The sequence below is a fragment of the Dicentrarchus labrax genome, unplaced genomic scaffold (assembly GCF_905237075.1).
Source record: "Dicentrarchus labrax unplaced genomic scaffold, dlabrax2021, whole genome shotgun sequence".
In the NCBI taxonomy this organism is placed as follows: domain Eukaryota; kingdom Metazoa; phylum Chordata; class Actinopteri; family Moronidae; genus Dicentrarchus; species Dicentrarchus labrax.
The window spans coordinates 5,516,744-5,530,120 of record NW_026136701.1 but is presented as its reverse complement, the minus strand read 5'-3'; the positions used below and the strand labels follow the sequence as shown (position 1 = coordinate 5,530,120).

At 37.6% G+C, this 13,377-nt stretch overlaps 1 protein-coding gene across 1 annotated transcript; it reads left to right on the top strand.

Annotated features, from left to right (window-relative positions):
- The first annotated feature begins 1,562 nt into the window (after positions 1–1,562).
- LOC127361809 (immunoglobulin superfamily member 8) lies at positions 1,563–12,306 on the top strand. The gene is made up of 8 exons (XM_051396795.1): positions 1,563–1,669; positions 4,170–4,282; positions 4,631–4,889; positions 7,007–7,414; positions 10,017–10,049; positions 10,208–10,300; positions 10,389–10,417; positions 11,272–12,306. Exons 1-8 carry the CDS (start codon positions 1,609–1,611, stop codon positions 11,347–11,349), a joined length of 1,074 nt encoding a protein of 357 aa, XP_051252755.1. The 5' UTR covers positions 1,563–1,608; the 3' UTR covers positions 11,350–12,306.
- Positions 12,307–13,377: the final 1,071 nt, after the last annotated feature.

Sequence of the window (13,377 nt, the reverse complement as noted above, 5' to 3'; positions counted from 1 at the left end):
TACCTTTAAATGTGAATTCAAATGTCAATGTAGTCCTCAAAACTACATTCTACATGTGCACATTTTCCTAAATATCATAGAATTGTGGGAAATGCACTTTAAAAAATCGGTTTAATGACTCTCATTTGGAGATGCCTATTCTATGGTCACACCATTGAATACTACTGTGGCCAGGCTGAATGCTTGACAGAGTGGATGTGTGGCTATGAGGAGTACCATTGCTGCTGAGCTGAGTTTCATTTTGTGCATGTGCATATGCAGACTATAAACACTGTTGCCTGTTGACGTTTATCAAACTGATTCCTGTTCCCACAATTCACTCTCATGTTTTTTCTCTTTTCATGACCGATTGTTCCGTTCATCTTCTCATTGAACTATGCCCTATGCAGATTGTGTAGTGTGCGTATAGGGCCGACCGGATCTGAATGATAGATTTAGAATTTTGAGGTCAAAGCAAGCAGAGTTAGAATAGAATGATGAGCTTAATTGTGGCAAAGTGAGAACACAGTTACAAAATATTGAAACAATGCATTATAATCGGCTGACAATTGATTATCATAATAGATACAAGCTCTTAAAGATTTGATTCAGCCTTGTGGAAAAAATGTCCGGTGAACACAGATCCAGCTTTAGAGAAGCTGAAACTAGTTGAGGATCACCTTATACAGAACCAGCTCCACTTACAACACATGAAGCCCGTGAGAAAGTTGAGATGAGGCAGAAGGCACATTTAAGTAAATATATTATTTTTCAGTGATCTTGACATGTTTGACTGTTTGCCAACTTCTTTGCATATTTGCATGCTTTCGGATGTTGAAGTTTTTATCATGAGAAGAACAAACCACCATTCCTATGGAGCCAGAACAGTCTCATAATGGATAAATGCACACTGAGACATTGAGATATGAATTGTCAAACGCGCATTTGTCTCAGTGCTTTTAATTTGTAAACCTCCCTGCATTTGTGTGTGGAATTCTGAGACTCTTCTAGAGTGACTCCGATACACAAATGGGGGTACATATACAAGGGGGTCGTCTGCAGCCAATCAGATGTCTCACTCCTTTACAGCCAATCACATGAGTGCCTCACGAAAAAAGGAAACATGGCGTCTGGAAGCGGCAACCGCGACAATTTAAGTGTAAGTGAAACATAAGGTTTTGTTACACTTAGAGACATCTGATTGGCTGATTGACAAATATGTTTACAAATCTTATTTTTATATGTGAATTTTTTTTTTACTTATATATAAGCATATTTGTGTGTGCATTGAAAATGCATTTGTGTATCGAGTCATATATATATACAACTCCCCAAATACATTTGTGAGTCCTTTTCCGTGCATTTATTCATTTCTGTGTGCATTTGTCCATTATGAGACTGTTCTGGCTCCATACCATTCACACTTTACATGTCTTCACATGAATCTCTCTATGCAAAGGAAAGCTGGTAGAAGTAACTAAGACCTCACTAGCCACTGGCACACCACAGATTTTTTTTTATGTATCTTTAAATTTTTGCACGTTACTGCAAAACCACTTCCTGAAACACTGCTTAAGCATTCGTGAGGAAGAGCAGCCTAGTTCATTAGACACTGACAGAGAGAGCACGATGTCTGATTTAAGATGCATTCAAATGTCCATATTTCTGATACTGCTGCTTCATATGACAGGTAGGACAACATAAAAAATAATACAGTTTTGTGAATGTTTCTGTTCCGAATTTTTGTAGTTTCTATCTAAAACTTTAGTAGCACAGTGTCATGTGAGCTGGGTAGGATGGCCTGTTCTGGCCACTCATAGACACTTACATTGGTACTCCTTTATATCAAATGAAATGCACATATGCTCACACACTACCTACATGTTTTTATAACTCAGAACTTTTTTCTGCTCCTTGTCCCAAATGCCCATGAGGAAATCAGAACCAGGGCATTAGTTCTGCACCTTCGGCATGGAGTTGATTGCGGAAGAGCTTGAAACTGAATTAATGTACTTTGTTAAATACTTTCAAATCCAGAATTAAATAATTAAGAGGCAGATTCCTCATAGGAGGTGTATATATTTAGAAACTTTTTGTAATGTGACCTCCCTATTTAGTCTCCGTATGTGTTTCTATTTATGCTGCTAACCGCCTTGGCCAAGTCTCCCTTGAAAATGAGATTCTTAATTTTAACGTATTTGAAATCATTTCAAAAGATTTCCCCCTTGCTCCACAGCTGTTAGTGGAGGTTTGTCTTCTTGTCACTGCCAGAGTTAAAGATGGAGTCACTTTGCCTTGTGTAAGCAGGTTATATAAATACATAAATAGGATCATTGTGACAGTGCCAGTGGACCCTCCTGTGGTTCAGGCAGCACAGCAGCAGTAGAGGTGGTTGTACTTTCAGATTGGTGACAACACTAAATCGAAATCAGACATGTTACAGAGAACTGTTTACTGGTTATAAAGTTGGTCACAATTGAAGACGTTAATGCAGACAGCTTAAAACAACACAAAAACACAGTGAAGACTCTCATGTTCAGCTGTATGTTATTATCAGTGAGTATTTAGGGGAAACTGGGGATAGGAGCAACAAAGGGACGATCACAGTGGCTTAATAACAGTACTATAGGAATAAGGAGAGCGGAGCTGGAAGCAAGATAAATTGCAGATCTCATTTCAAATTCTGAAGGATTTCTTGCATTAATAGCAGCTGCTTGTCAAAAATGCCAGGGCTCAATACATCTCATATTTCACTCACAAAAAGTGCCATAATCCCAGGGCACTTTTTAGTATTTTAAACTCTGTCACCTCCTCCACTCCCACATCCTGCTTAGAAGCATCTGTCTGAGAGGATTTCCTAAACTTATCTCAAAATGTATAGAGGAAAGGCGTCACATTTAAAAAAATAATAATTTGATGTGTAATGGCAACACATTTTTACAATAACATTTCCATATCATTTTTTATCAAAGCCCCTGGCGTGTCTGAAAGGAAGTTAAAGGTTAAGTAAATTCTGGACCCCATCAGACAGAAATAATAAACAGGAATTGATACATAAAGTTGGTTTTATGTTTTTTTTTCTAAAGCAGAAAAGGCTCACCACAGCTAGAGCACAGGAAATGTTTATGAAGCACCTTAAACCTAAGGTGCTTTATTTAATTTTTATTTTTTGCAGACTTCTAGAAATAAGTCTTGCTTTTTATTTCAGATTAGAGCAGCCATACTGCCCACATGAGCCGTGTGTCTTACGCATGTCTCAGCGGCGGCTCCAGTGTCGATTCACTAGAGAGTCGAGGTCTTGCCTACTTCTTCCACCAGCGGATTTGTTCAGAGTCATATCGACATTGCACCAACAACAGATACACCTTTCACTACAGTTTCAGTGTCTATATCTGTAGAATATGTCACACACATGAAAAAAATAGAAGTGACATTCATACAGTTCAACCACTATGGCCTGCTGACTCAGTTTTTCATGCCGCAACAATCCCCAGAGCTTGTCATAAAATGGATTCCAATTGCTGTGAGGGTTTTAAATTTGGGTAGAAAGAGAGCACTAGTATTATCTCATTGTTTTTTGGTATCGGCATTTGGCACCAGAATTGAAATATCAGAATCTTTACCGGGATTAGTGCTTCTGTAGTACAGCATCATAACAACCATAGCTACAATCACTTACATTCTTCACACTACATTCTTACATACAATCCCAGCTGCAGGTAGCATCCCCACTTCATCTTTAGCTGAGCCAATTGCACATGTCAGGGTCAAAGTTGAAATGTGGAGGCCTGCTGGAAGAAAATGTCACTAAACTGACCAACTCTACTGAGCTCTTTTTAGGTAGTGTCGCCATATGAGGCAGCAGGGATTGCTGTTGGAAGCTGCCTCTTGTTCTGAGTTTATCTCCCTCACCATTGCATCGTGGTCGAAATATAGATGGTGCTTATTTTTCTTGCAGATGCAATTTGGCATTTGCAGTAGAGGTGCTATGCTGTTCTCATGTGGGTGTGGATGTAATAAGTCTGTAAAATAATCATGAAGTCATAAAAATTCAGCCTCAGTCCACTGGTTTGTTTCAGCCCGTAACGCTGATTGTAAAACAATAGAAACTCACAGTTTAGCTGCATTAGTTAACCTTAATGAACTGAGTTATTTTCTTGTATTTTTTAATATTCTTTCCATCCCTGAAGGTGGGTGCATGGCACGGGTGGTGACAGTGTCTCCTGGTCCATTAATTCGGGTGGAGGGTCAGCCGGTCTCCATCAGATGTGAAGTTAAGGAGTACAGTGGGCCTCGTGAGCAGGTAAGTGTCTTTAAACCTTCATCACATGTGGGTGCATGTGGTATGAAGTTTAAACAAGAAGATGTTCAAAGGATCCAACCAACAATGCGTTAGTCCATCTCTCTCATCTCATCTCATTCTGCTTTTAGGTCCCAGAATTCCCTGTAATTACAGAGCTGTTTAATTGTTATGTCAATATGAGTTGTCATGTGGCTTTTTTATTTTTTATTTTGCTTTAAAGAACATGGAGGGAACTCCAAATGGATCATAAAATAGTTATACCTCAAGCCTGTTGTATTAAACATACAAAAAGAATTTCTAATTTACTCAATGAGCAGCATGGCACTACTTTTTGACTTTGTCCTGCAGGATTTTGAATGGATGATGTCCAGGGATGCAAACGGGAAGATGATAAAAATAATCTCCACCTTTGACGCCAGTTTTACCTCGAGCTTGCTCAAGAGTAGAGTTGAAATAGGTAACATCTCAATGGTGCGGCTCCAGGAGAACATGGTGGAGCTGAAGATAGCGGAGGTGAAGGTGCTGGATTCTGGTTTCTACTGGTGTGAAACGCCAAGTACTGACTCCTTCATCAGTGGCAATTATAAGGCTCAGGTCCAACTCATTGGTATGGGAGAAGTGTGTGTCTGCTTCAATTCAGACTTTATATCTCTTTATACATTATATTCAGAGGCTTCCATCCTATCAAAAATAAACATCTGCATTTTTAATGAAATATCTTCCACTATCTAATATTTGTAACTTCTGACTAGGGCTATACTCTGACTTTATGACTGATTGGGCCACTAAGGGTTTCTCAACCTTTTCTACACGATGATCTCGCTTTTAGGTTTCAGAATTCCCTTCAATTACAGAGCTGTTTAACTAGCATGTGAATATGACACGTTTAATATTTTAATTTAACAAGGCCTTCTTGATTTTAAGGGGTGTAAGAAAACTTTAGAAATCTACACAGTAGCTCAGCAGTTCCTTCCTTTCTGTGAAGAAAACAAAAGTAAATTGTTATTTTTAAAGTTTGAAGAGCTGAGCACAAGCTATATTCACAGAGCCTTCACTCCCTGCTAAACAGCCACAGCCTGCATTAGAAAACAACAACGACCAAAGAGCTAATAGAACAGTCTTAGGAAAACACTGAACCTGTCAAAATAGAAGCCTTTTAAGTCTGTTGTTGAAAATGATAAAAATATCCAATAGTCAATACTTTCGTTACCTTGCTGGCTACAAAATAAAATATTTCCCATCTTTCTCAGTTCTCCCTCAGTTTTCACCCCCTTTCCTTTGGCTTTCTTCCTTTCTCAGGTAGACTGTCTTTGATTCCCCCCCCCACACTATGTGCATGAGATTGGCCTAGATGCGCTGTCTCTCAGAGCTAAATCAAATTCATACTCGATATGTTAATCAGTACCCTCATTTTTAAGTAAATAATAATAAAATAATATTCATACTGGTTATAAATAAACAATTATATTATTATAAAGTATTTCCCGCCTTTGCTGAGCAAGAGTTTTGTGAGAATGGAATTAAATGCCTGTCCCATATCCCAAATAGGGTCAGTGACTGAACTATTGACTATTAATTGAAGTTTTATGGTATGCTGTTTGTAACTGGGGTTGCACGTGTCAGATCTGCTTCAGTATCTGTGACAGTAATGACCTCATTAGGCAGATTGGCTAGAGATCCAGTCCATTAAAACAGTTTTCTGAACTAATCAGTCCTCCCATGTCTACACACACCTGGGTGTGCAGGTCTTGGCTTTGGTTGGAATTTAACAATTCAGATAGCTTGTTAATTCAGAAAAACTGATCAGATTTCTTTTTATCAAGTGAATGCAGTACATTTTTATTTTAAAAAGGACTCAAACTATTTATTGATTATTATTATTATTAAAATAATAATAAGACAATGGAATTATGGACTAATTATTTAATGTTTTTTGCATTATTGCCAAAGAAAGTGAGTGTCCATGGAAAAGTAATGTAATATTACCTGACACACAAATCCTGGCTGACATAAAAAGTTAGTGTTGTATGGCTCAGTCCAAGCCACTTTATTTGTTTCCCATTTACAGAGCCAAACATCACAAACAGCAGATTTTTGTCAGCGGACACACAGACCGGAAAGCTAGCCGACTGTGAGGAGATATTCAGTGAATTTTGAAAAGAAGTGTATTGCATAAGAATCACATAACCTGGAATTGCTTGCCTTACCCTTTAAGTAGAAAACACTTTACATTAAATGACATTAAATCTGAATATACAGCACCATAATGGGAGTAAGACCAGCACAGCAAAGAGACTAGAGAGAGACTAAACTAAAACATCTGCATACAAAGCATGAATGATAATAAGATTACCCCAAAACACAACCAGTCAAACAAGTACAGAGATAATATACCACCCTGCCTAACCCCAGTGCTGATACTGCACATCTTCTACACTAGCATTATTGTTAAGATAGAGCAAATGTCACAGTTGTAGTTAGATACTGAAAAGAAATGCCCTGTCTTGTGCTTGAAGTAAGTGTTGACTTCCATAATAATTAATGATTTAATGAATAAATTTTTTTCTGTGTGTGTGTGTGTGTGTGTGTGTGTGTGTGTGTGTGTGTGTGTGTGTGTCTTGAGCTTGAAGTTGTTGCTTTGACATTTGTATTGAGTAACATTCACCGTGTTACAGTGTTATTAATGTAATCCAAGCATGTTTGTTTTGTCGCTTTTCCCATCAGTCAAGCCCAACACCCTCAGGGTCTCCCCCCAGACCCCACCCTCATTTGTCCTGGAAGGAAGTGACATCACACTGCCCTGCAAGGTCACGCAAGAACTCACCCATAACACCTACCTGTCCATCACCTGGTTGGTGAAGAAGGGAGCAACACCAGAGGAAATTCTGACATTTGGCCCACAGTTAGACGTAGTTGTGGGGCAGAAGTTTGCTTGGCGCTTCGCCAACGGAGGCATCCGATTGGTTCCTGTGAGTTATGGATTGTATGAATTAGTGATTTCCAGAGTGAATTCATCTGATGAAGGGGTTTATGCATGCAACGGAGCTGAATGGACTCATGAAACCGGAGGGGAATGGATAAAAATTGTGGAGAGCACAATAGAGATGGGAAATGTTTCTGTCAATGCTACAGGTAAGAAAACCAGTCCAATCCAAGTATTATAGTAGTAACAGCAGAAGCACTGTCACTATCTATCAGCGTAGTAGTGAAAGCAGTAATGGTTGCACTGGTTTAGCTGAAGAAGCATTCATACATTTTACTTTTTGTAACTAATTATCAAATATTTTATTCATTTATTTTCAGCCATGCATGCACAACAACAACTTGTTTAGATGTGCTGGAAACCACAACTAGCATAACACCCTGAACGTCCAACCACCACTGTCTGCAGTGGAGTTGAATTGTGGGTAATGTAGGTGCCAGTTTTTGACATGGAATAAGAATGTTGAGAATAATCAACACAACATATAAACACATAAACTGCACAGTTGGACAGTGTAGACACACAGTGAAGTGGTAAATATGTGGATACAAATCACTCAGATGTTATAATATCACAGTCCAGTCCTTTCCCAGTTCATCAAATACCAACATTTTGACACTCCGCTCAATGCACCGGGCTTTCCGCGTAGGAAGGAGGAATCAAACAGAGGACTTTCACCCAGGAGGCCAGGGTTTGTGTCCCGTGTGAAACCATAAACCATTAAGTTAACGCTGAGTTGAATTTTAACGTTATGTAAGCTACATGACGTACATCACCTGACTTACGCAGGGGTTCCTATAGACAACTTTTTATTTTTTTATATTTTAAAAAATTTAACATAAGGGAAAAAATTATCAGTTGGTCTACAATGTGGGGTGTGTGTTAGGTCCAGCTCTGGATTTATGTAACGTAGTTATTCTAACTAAAACCATCATCTATTCCCAAACCTAAAAAGGTGGTGCCTAAATCTAACCAAGTAGTTTTGGTGCCTAAAACTAACCAAACTGCGACTGTTTCACAATGTTAGCCACATGGTAGAAAGGCTTTCTGGCCTCATACACACATTAAAGGGTGTCATGGCACACATTCTGTGGCCTTCAAATTCCTGTTCTTTGGGACCCCATTATGTAGATTATTGATGAAGTTATGTACCGCAAGTAATAACATAATTGTTTGATCAGTAACTGTAAGATGATTACTGAATTTAAGTATAAGGAAAGTAATTATATGAAAATCACATAGGTGTAAAGATGTCAGAAAAAGCATCAATGAAAACATAATAAAAACATAGTAAAGCCTGCATCACTGCTCAGATCATGCACTGTCTTTAAGATGTTAATCATGTCCATCGAGTCCTGCTCATGGCATGGAAGAGTAATGACAAAGGGCTTTATAAAGAAACCTACATAACTAGAAATGTTTTCAGTTAGTGAGTAAGTATCAGAAACAATTGGTCTACCAAGTGGACTGATAGGATGTGATACCTTCATACATTCACATTCTTTTTTTGTAATTTCTCCTGAATTTCTCATCAGGTTCTTTCTTATAATTGAGAGTTGGGTCTTCTTCTAAGTTTTCATAGTAAATCTTACAATTGCCGTTCAGTTTCTCTGATGGAAATTCACATCTGACTATGCCTTTATCAGAAGGTTTTATAACAATGCTGTTGTCATTCTGCCACAGCTGGGAATATGTGTTTCAGATAAATTCACAACCCACCAATCAAGCTGCACACCTTTCTAGGCTGGGGGCCGTGCCTCACCCTTTCTTCTTTAACCCCTGCTGCTTGTTGTGTAAATGAATGTGAATTTTGCAGTTGTAAAGATGCTGAAGGTTTTTCTATTGGCCATCTGTTGATTCTGTCCCATTGTCAAACAGAGAGTCTCTTACAATAATGCGTTCATAGTCATCCTCTGTGAATCCAAAAGTCTTGTAGAGGTATGCATCACCTATTTGTTCCTGGGTAGAGGTGTTTTCTTCCTAGGGCTGCGTGATATGGTTAAAATAATCACATTGCCATTATTTTGACGAATACTGCAATTGCCATATGATTCAGGGTTAGTAGGAATTATCATTTTTGCATCACAATTTTAAGTTTCACCGAAAAAAAGATTTAAAAGTTGTGATGATTTGTTAATTTGTTGGGTTCTATACCAAACAAATAAATAAAACAAAACAGAAATGTTTTCCTACATCTAGAGAACAAGATCTGTAGGCCATAGAACTGCAGCACTACAACACTTAATCATAAGGCTATTTTAATACACATTTAACCATTTGGACATTGCACTGGCTGTATTGCAATTTCAATAATATTGCAATTCATTGTGCAGGTCTATTTACTCCATGATATTAGCTGAAAAAAAAAATGAAAAAAACACACCCGTATTTATACATTATGTGTAGTTAATAATCCCAACCACGGTAATACTCATCCAAAAACATTAAAATATTCAATAAAGTACAAAGAAAAACAATTTATGAACAGTTCTGGATGACAGACAATGTGCAAAAACAGTATTTATATCAGTTTTACAAAGAAAAAAGAAGAGTAAAGAGGACTCAAACACCATAACTTAACTCCCATGTTTGTCTTTCTCTGAATCCTGTTTGACAGCTCTTTGTGCGTAGATGGAACATGCATCAGGGACATTGTACAAACTGCCTTTGATTATTTGATGGATTTAAAATTTTAGGATGACAGTGTTTTCTCCCTTAACAGTTTGTTGGTTTTCTTTTAAAATTTTTCAGATGTAGATGCAACAAGATCAACAACACAAGAAGGTAAGAATTAAAAAATGTATTTCCCCAAACGTACTTCAGTACATTTCAGGGGGTTGTCATTCAAAATGTGTCATGGGGTCAGCTGTGCATTTAATGGCAGATTCATTCATGTATTGAGAATAGCTATATTTTATATGTCTTTTCCACAACTCTTACAGATTGCTCTGTTCTGACCAGCATAATGTTTGTTATGCGCGTGGCTGAACTCCTCCTAATTACTGTGATTACTGTTCTTCTCATCAGAGCTCGAGGTGAGAACATTCAGACCAACATTTGGTCAGATTGATTTACACAAACTGTGAATTTGGAGCTGAAATGTTACTCTGGTTTATTTTCCAGGGAACCAGAGACCACCTGATGACAAGTCTGTGAGTTGAACATAAAAACTGAAGTTAATGTATATGAATGATCAGGGACTGTAAGTGTAAATGGTGATAAACTGCTGATAACTGTTACTGTAATGCAGGACTGTGAATGTCACTGTGTTTGTGCAGGTTTTAAACTCAGTAAGATGCCGAACTATGGGGCTATAATTGTAGCAAAACTATTTACCGATGTGAGTGCAAGTTGTGCAACTGTCTCTCAGTTCCTGTGTGTGTAATCAGATTTATAAATGTGTAAAAGGATCTCCAAATCTGTATTCAAACATGCAAGTGTATTGAGATTTGTAATGTGTAGAGAAATCTGTAAATGTATACATACATATTACTGGCTGAAAACTCTAAGTATGTTAGAGAATTTCCAAGAGCTGGAAATACAGACAAGTTATCAGTCAGCACTCAGGTGGGCTTCTTAATTGGCTGTCTTTTTACACATGACTCCTTCATTAGCAGTTACAGTAGCTTGAAATATGAATGAGGACCAGGACTGGGGCCACTGAGACCAATGGAGTTTGGCGATAGGGAATACAGTACCGAGATGATTTAAAGTGACTCCATACATCTGCAGATCTCTGCCATGGCAGAAATGTAGCAAATGTGTAAAAAGACAGCCAGTTGAGAAGCCCAGAATCCACCTGTGGTCCGGTCCTTTGCTGCGTGTTATCCCCTCTCTCTCGCCCCTCATTTCCCGTCTTTCTTCAACTGTCGCTGTCCATTAGCCAAGAATCCAGATAGACAGTGACTGATGGTGCGTTCAGATGTTGTCTGTATTCCCTTGTGTTAAATGTTGGTCAATGATGTAAAAGTTGTCAGTTAAGAGTGGTTGGTGTTGTGTTTCACAGGTGAATAATGATGACAATGATGGCGTGGTGAACTATGAAAACTGCGGAGAAACTTCCACCTCTGTCAGACTGCACTGATCAAGAACTTCCAAATCAACATCAGCTCATCAGAGAAACAACTCACTGCAGTTAAATAACATCACATTTACATAAGTAGTTTAAGCCTGCAGATTACAAAAATCTTATGAGATCATTTTCAGTTTTGGACGACTGACAATTCAATTGTTTTGTTTTTATTCATCAATGTGAGTAATGTTTGTGTGTTTTGTGTGCTAAGCCATTTCTATTTTAATTTACCTTTGTTAAATGAAATTCTTTATTTCATCTAATTTCAGGATGTTATTGATGTGTATTAGTTCAGTTTAGAACACGGGACTTGGATTTTAAAGGAAAAGACAATTTAACTTTTGTTAACTTCTTTAAATCATCTTCCAACTGAAGAATTCAGACTTGATTTTGAGGTTTACAGGTTGTTTTTTAAGCTACAGCAGCTCAAGCTCAGATTCATATGTCTGTGTGTAGAAGATTTGGGATATTTATGTGTTTGGCTTAAATGGGTTTTCAGTCAAAGGACCAGTGTGTAGGATTTAGTGGTATCTGGCGGTAAAGTTGTCCATTGCAACAAATTAAACACTGCTGGTGTCTATATCTGACGACCTGAGAATGAGAATGGGCTGAGGAGAAACTACAGTGCCCAAAAAACTCACAAAAACACAAAAGGCGCTCTCTACAGCCAGTGTTTGGTTTGTCCGTTCTGGCCTACTGTAGACACATGGCTGTCTCTGTGGAAGACAACCCGAGGCATTTGTAGATAAAACTGGCTCATTCTAAGGTAATAAAAACACAACTGTGCTTATGTTCATGTCATTATACTATTATAAACACGGTTATGAATATTATATTCCGTTTCTGCTAATAGAGCCTCCTAAATGTTACACACTGGACCTTTAATGGAGTCAGTAACAGTCTTCTTTTTATTATATCTGTTAACAATATAATCTGTAATTAAAGAAATGTTTAATTCTATCATCCAAATCTGTTTTTTGGGATTTCTTTATGCACTAACAGTGTCATAAAGGAAAGTGAATATTCTTTACTATAAATGTCTTGCATGTACTCATAGTAAACCTTCCCTCTGTTGGGTTGAACATCTCTGTTGTCACTGGGCATTAAGATAAGTCTTAATACAGATAGAAATACACCCAGTGAGCAGACTAATGCGGATTACCATGACTGTAGCTGGAAAATATGGGACAGGCAAAGTCCACATTAATTAATTAGTTAATCAATAAGTGTCAATTAATGTAGACATAACACATTTGAGAACATGCAACACAATGTGCTTTACAGTGGAGGCTAAAAGAAAAAGAAAAAATAAAAGCAGGGAAGATGACATATTGAAAAGATGAAATAGAGATTAAAAAATGACAAAATTAATAAAATGTAATTAATATAATAATACAAACAACTGCATTACGTTAGATATATATATATATATATATATATATATATATATAACATTGCGGGTAACTACAATAACATCAATCATTGTTTGTAGTTCATGTTTTTGTATGTTATGCCTGACAGTATCATGTGATGGCGTGGAGGTTAAATAATCTATAATACAATTTACATTGAGAATAGAATTAATTAACTTTGATATGCACTCTTTCTTAAGTACATTTATTCATCATCCAAGGATTGCACTAAATGTGAGAAGTCTGGCTCCGTAATATAAAGGAGAAAATGGCTGATGAAAACATGTTTTGTCATGCTTCATGACCGAATTTCTTTATAAATACCCATTATAAATTGAGTGATAGCATAAAAAGAGATGCTGTGTGCTCAGTGACACACAGTGCATTAGTGTGGAGTGATGTGAAATCAGATTGGAAGCGAGATAGTGCCAGGAGATTGTGTGCTGCTGAAATGCTTTTTCATACCACCAGATGGCGCTGCTGTCAAATAGTCGACAGCAAGCATCTGGAAAAAAAAAAAAGAAAGCAACTCAGATAAATGAAATAATTGTTATTCCACTGCTGGAGTGAGTCAACAAAGCTACTTGATTATGGGAGTGTATTAAATATAAAACAACAATGTGAGAGT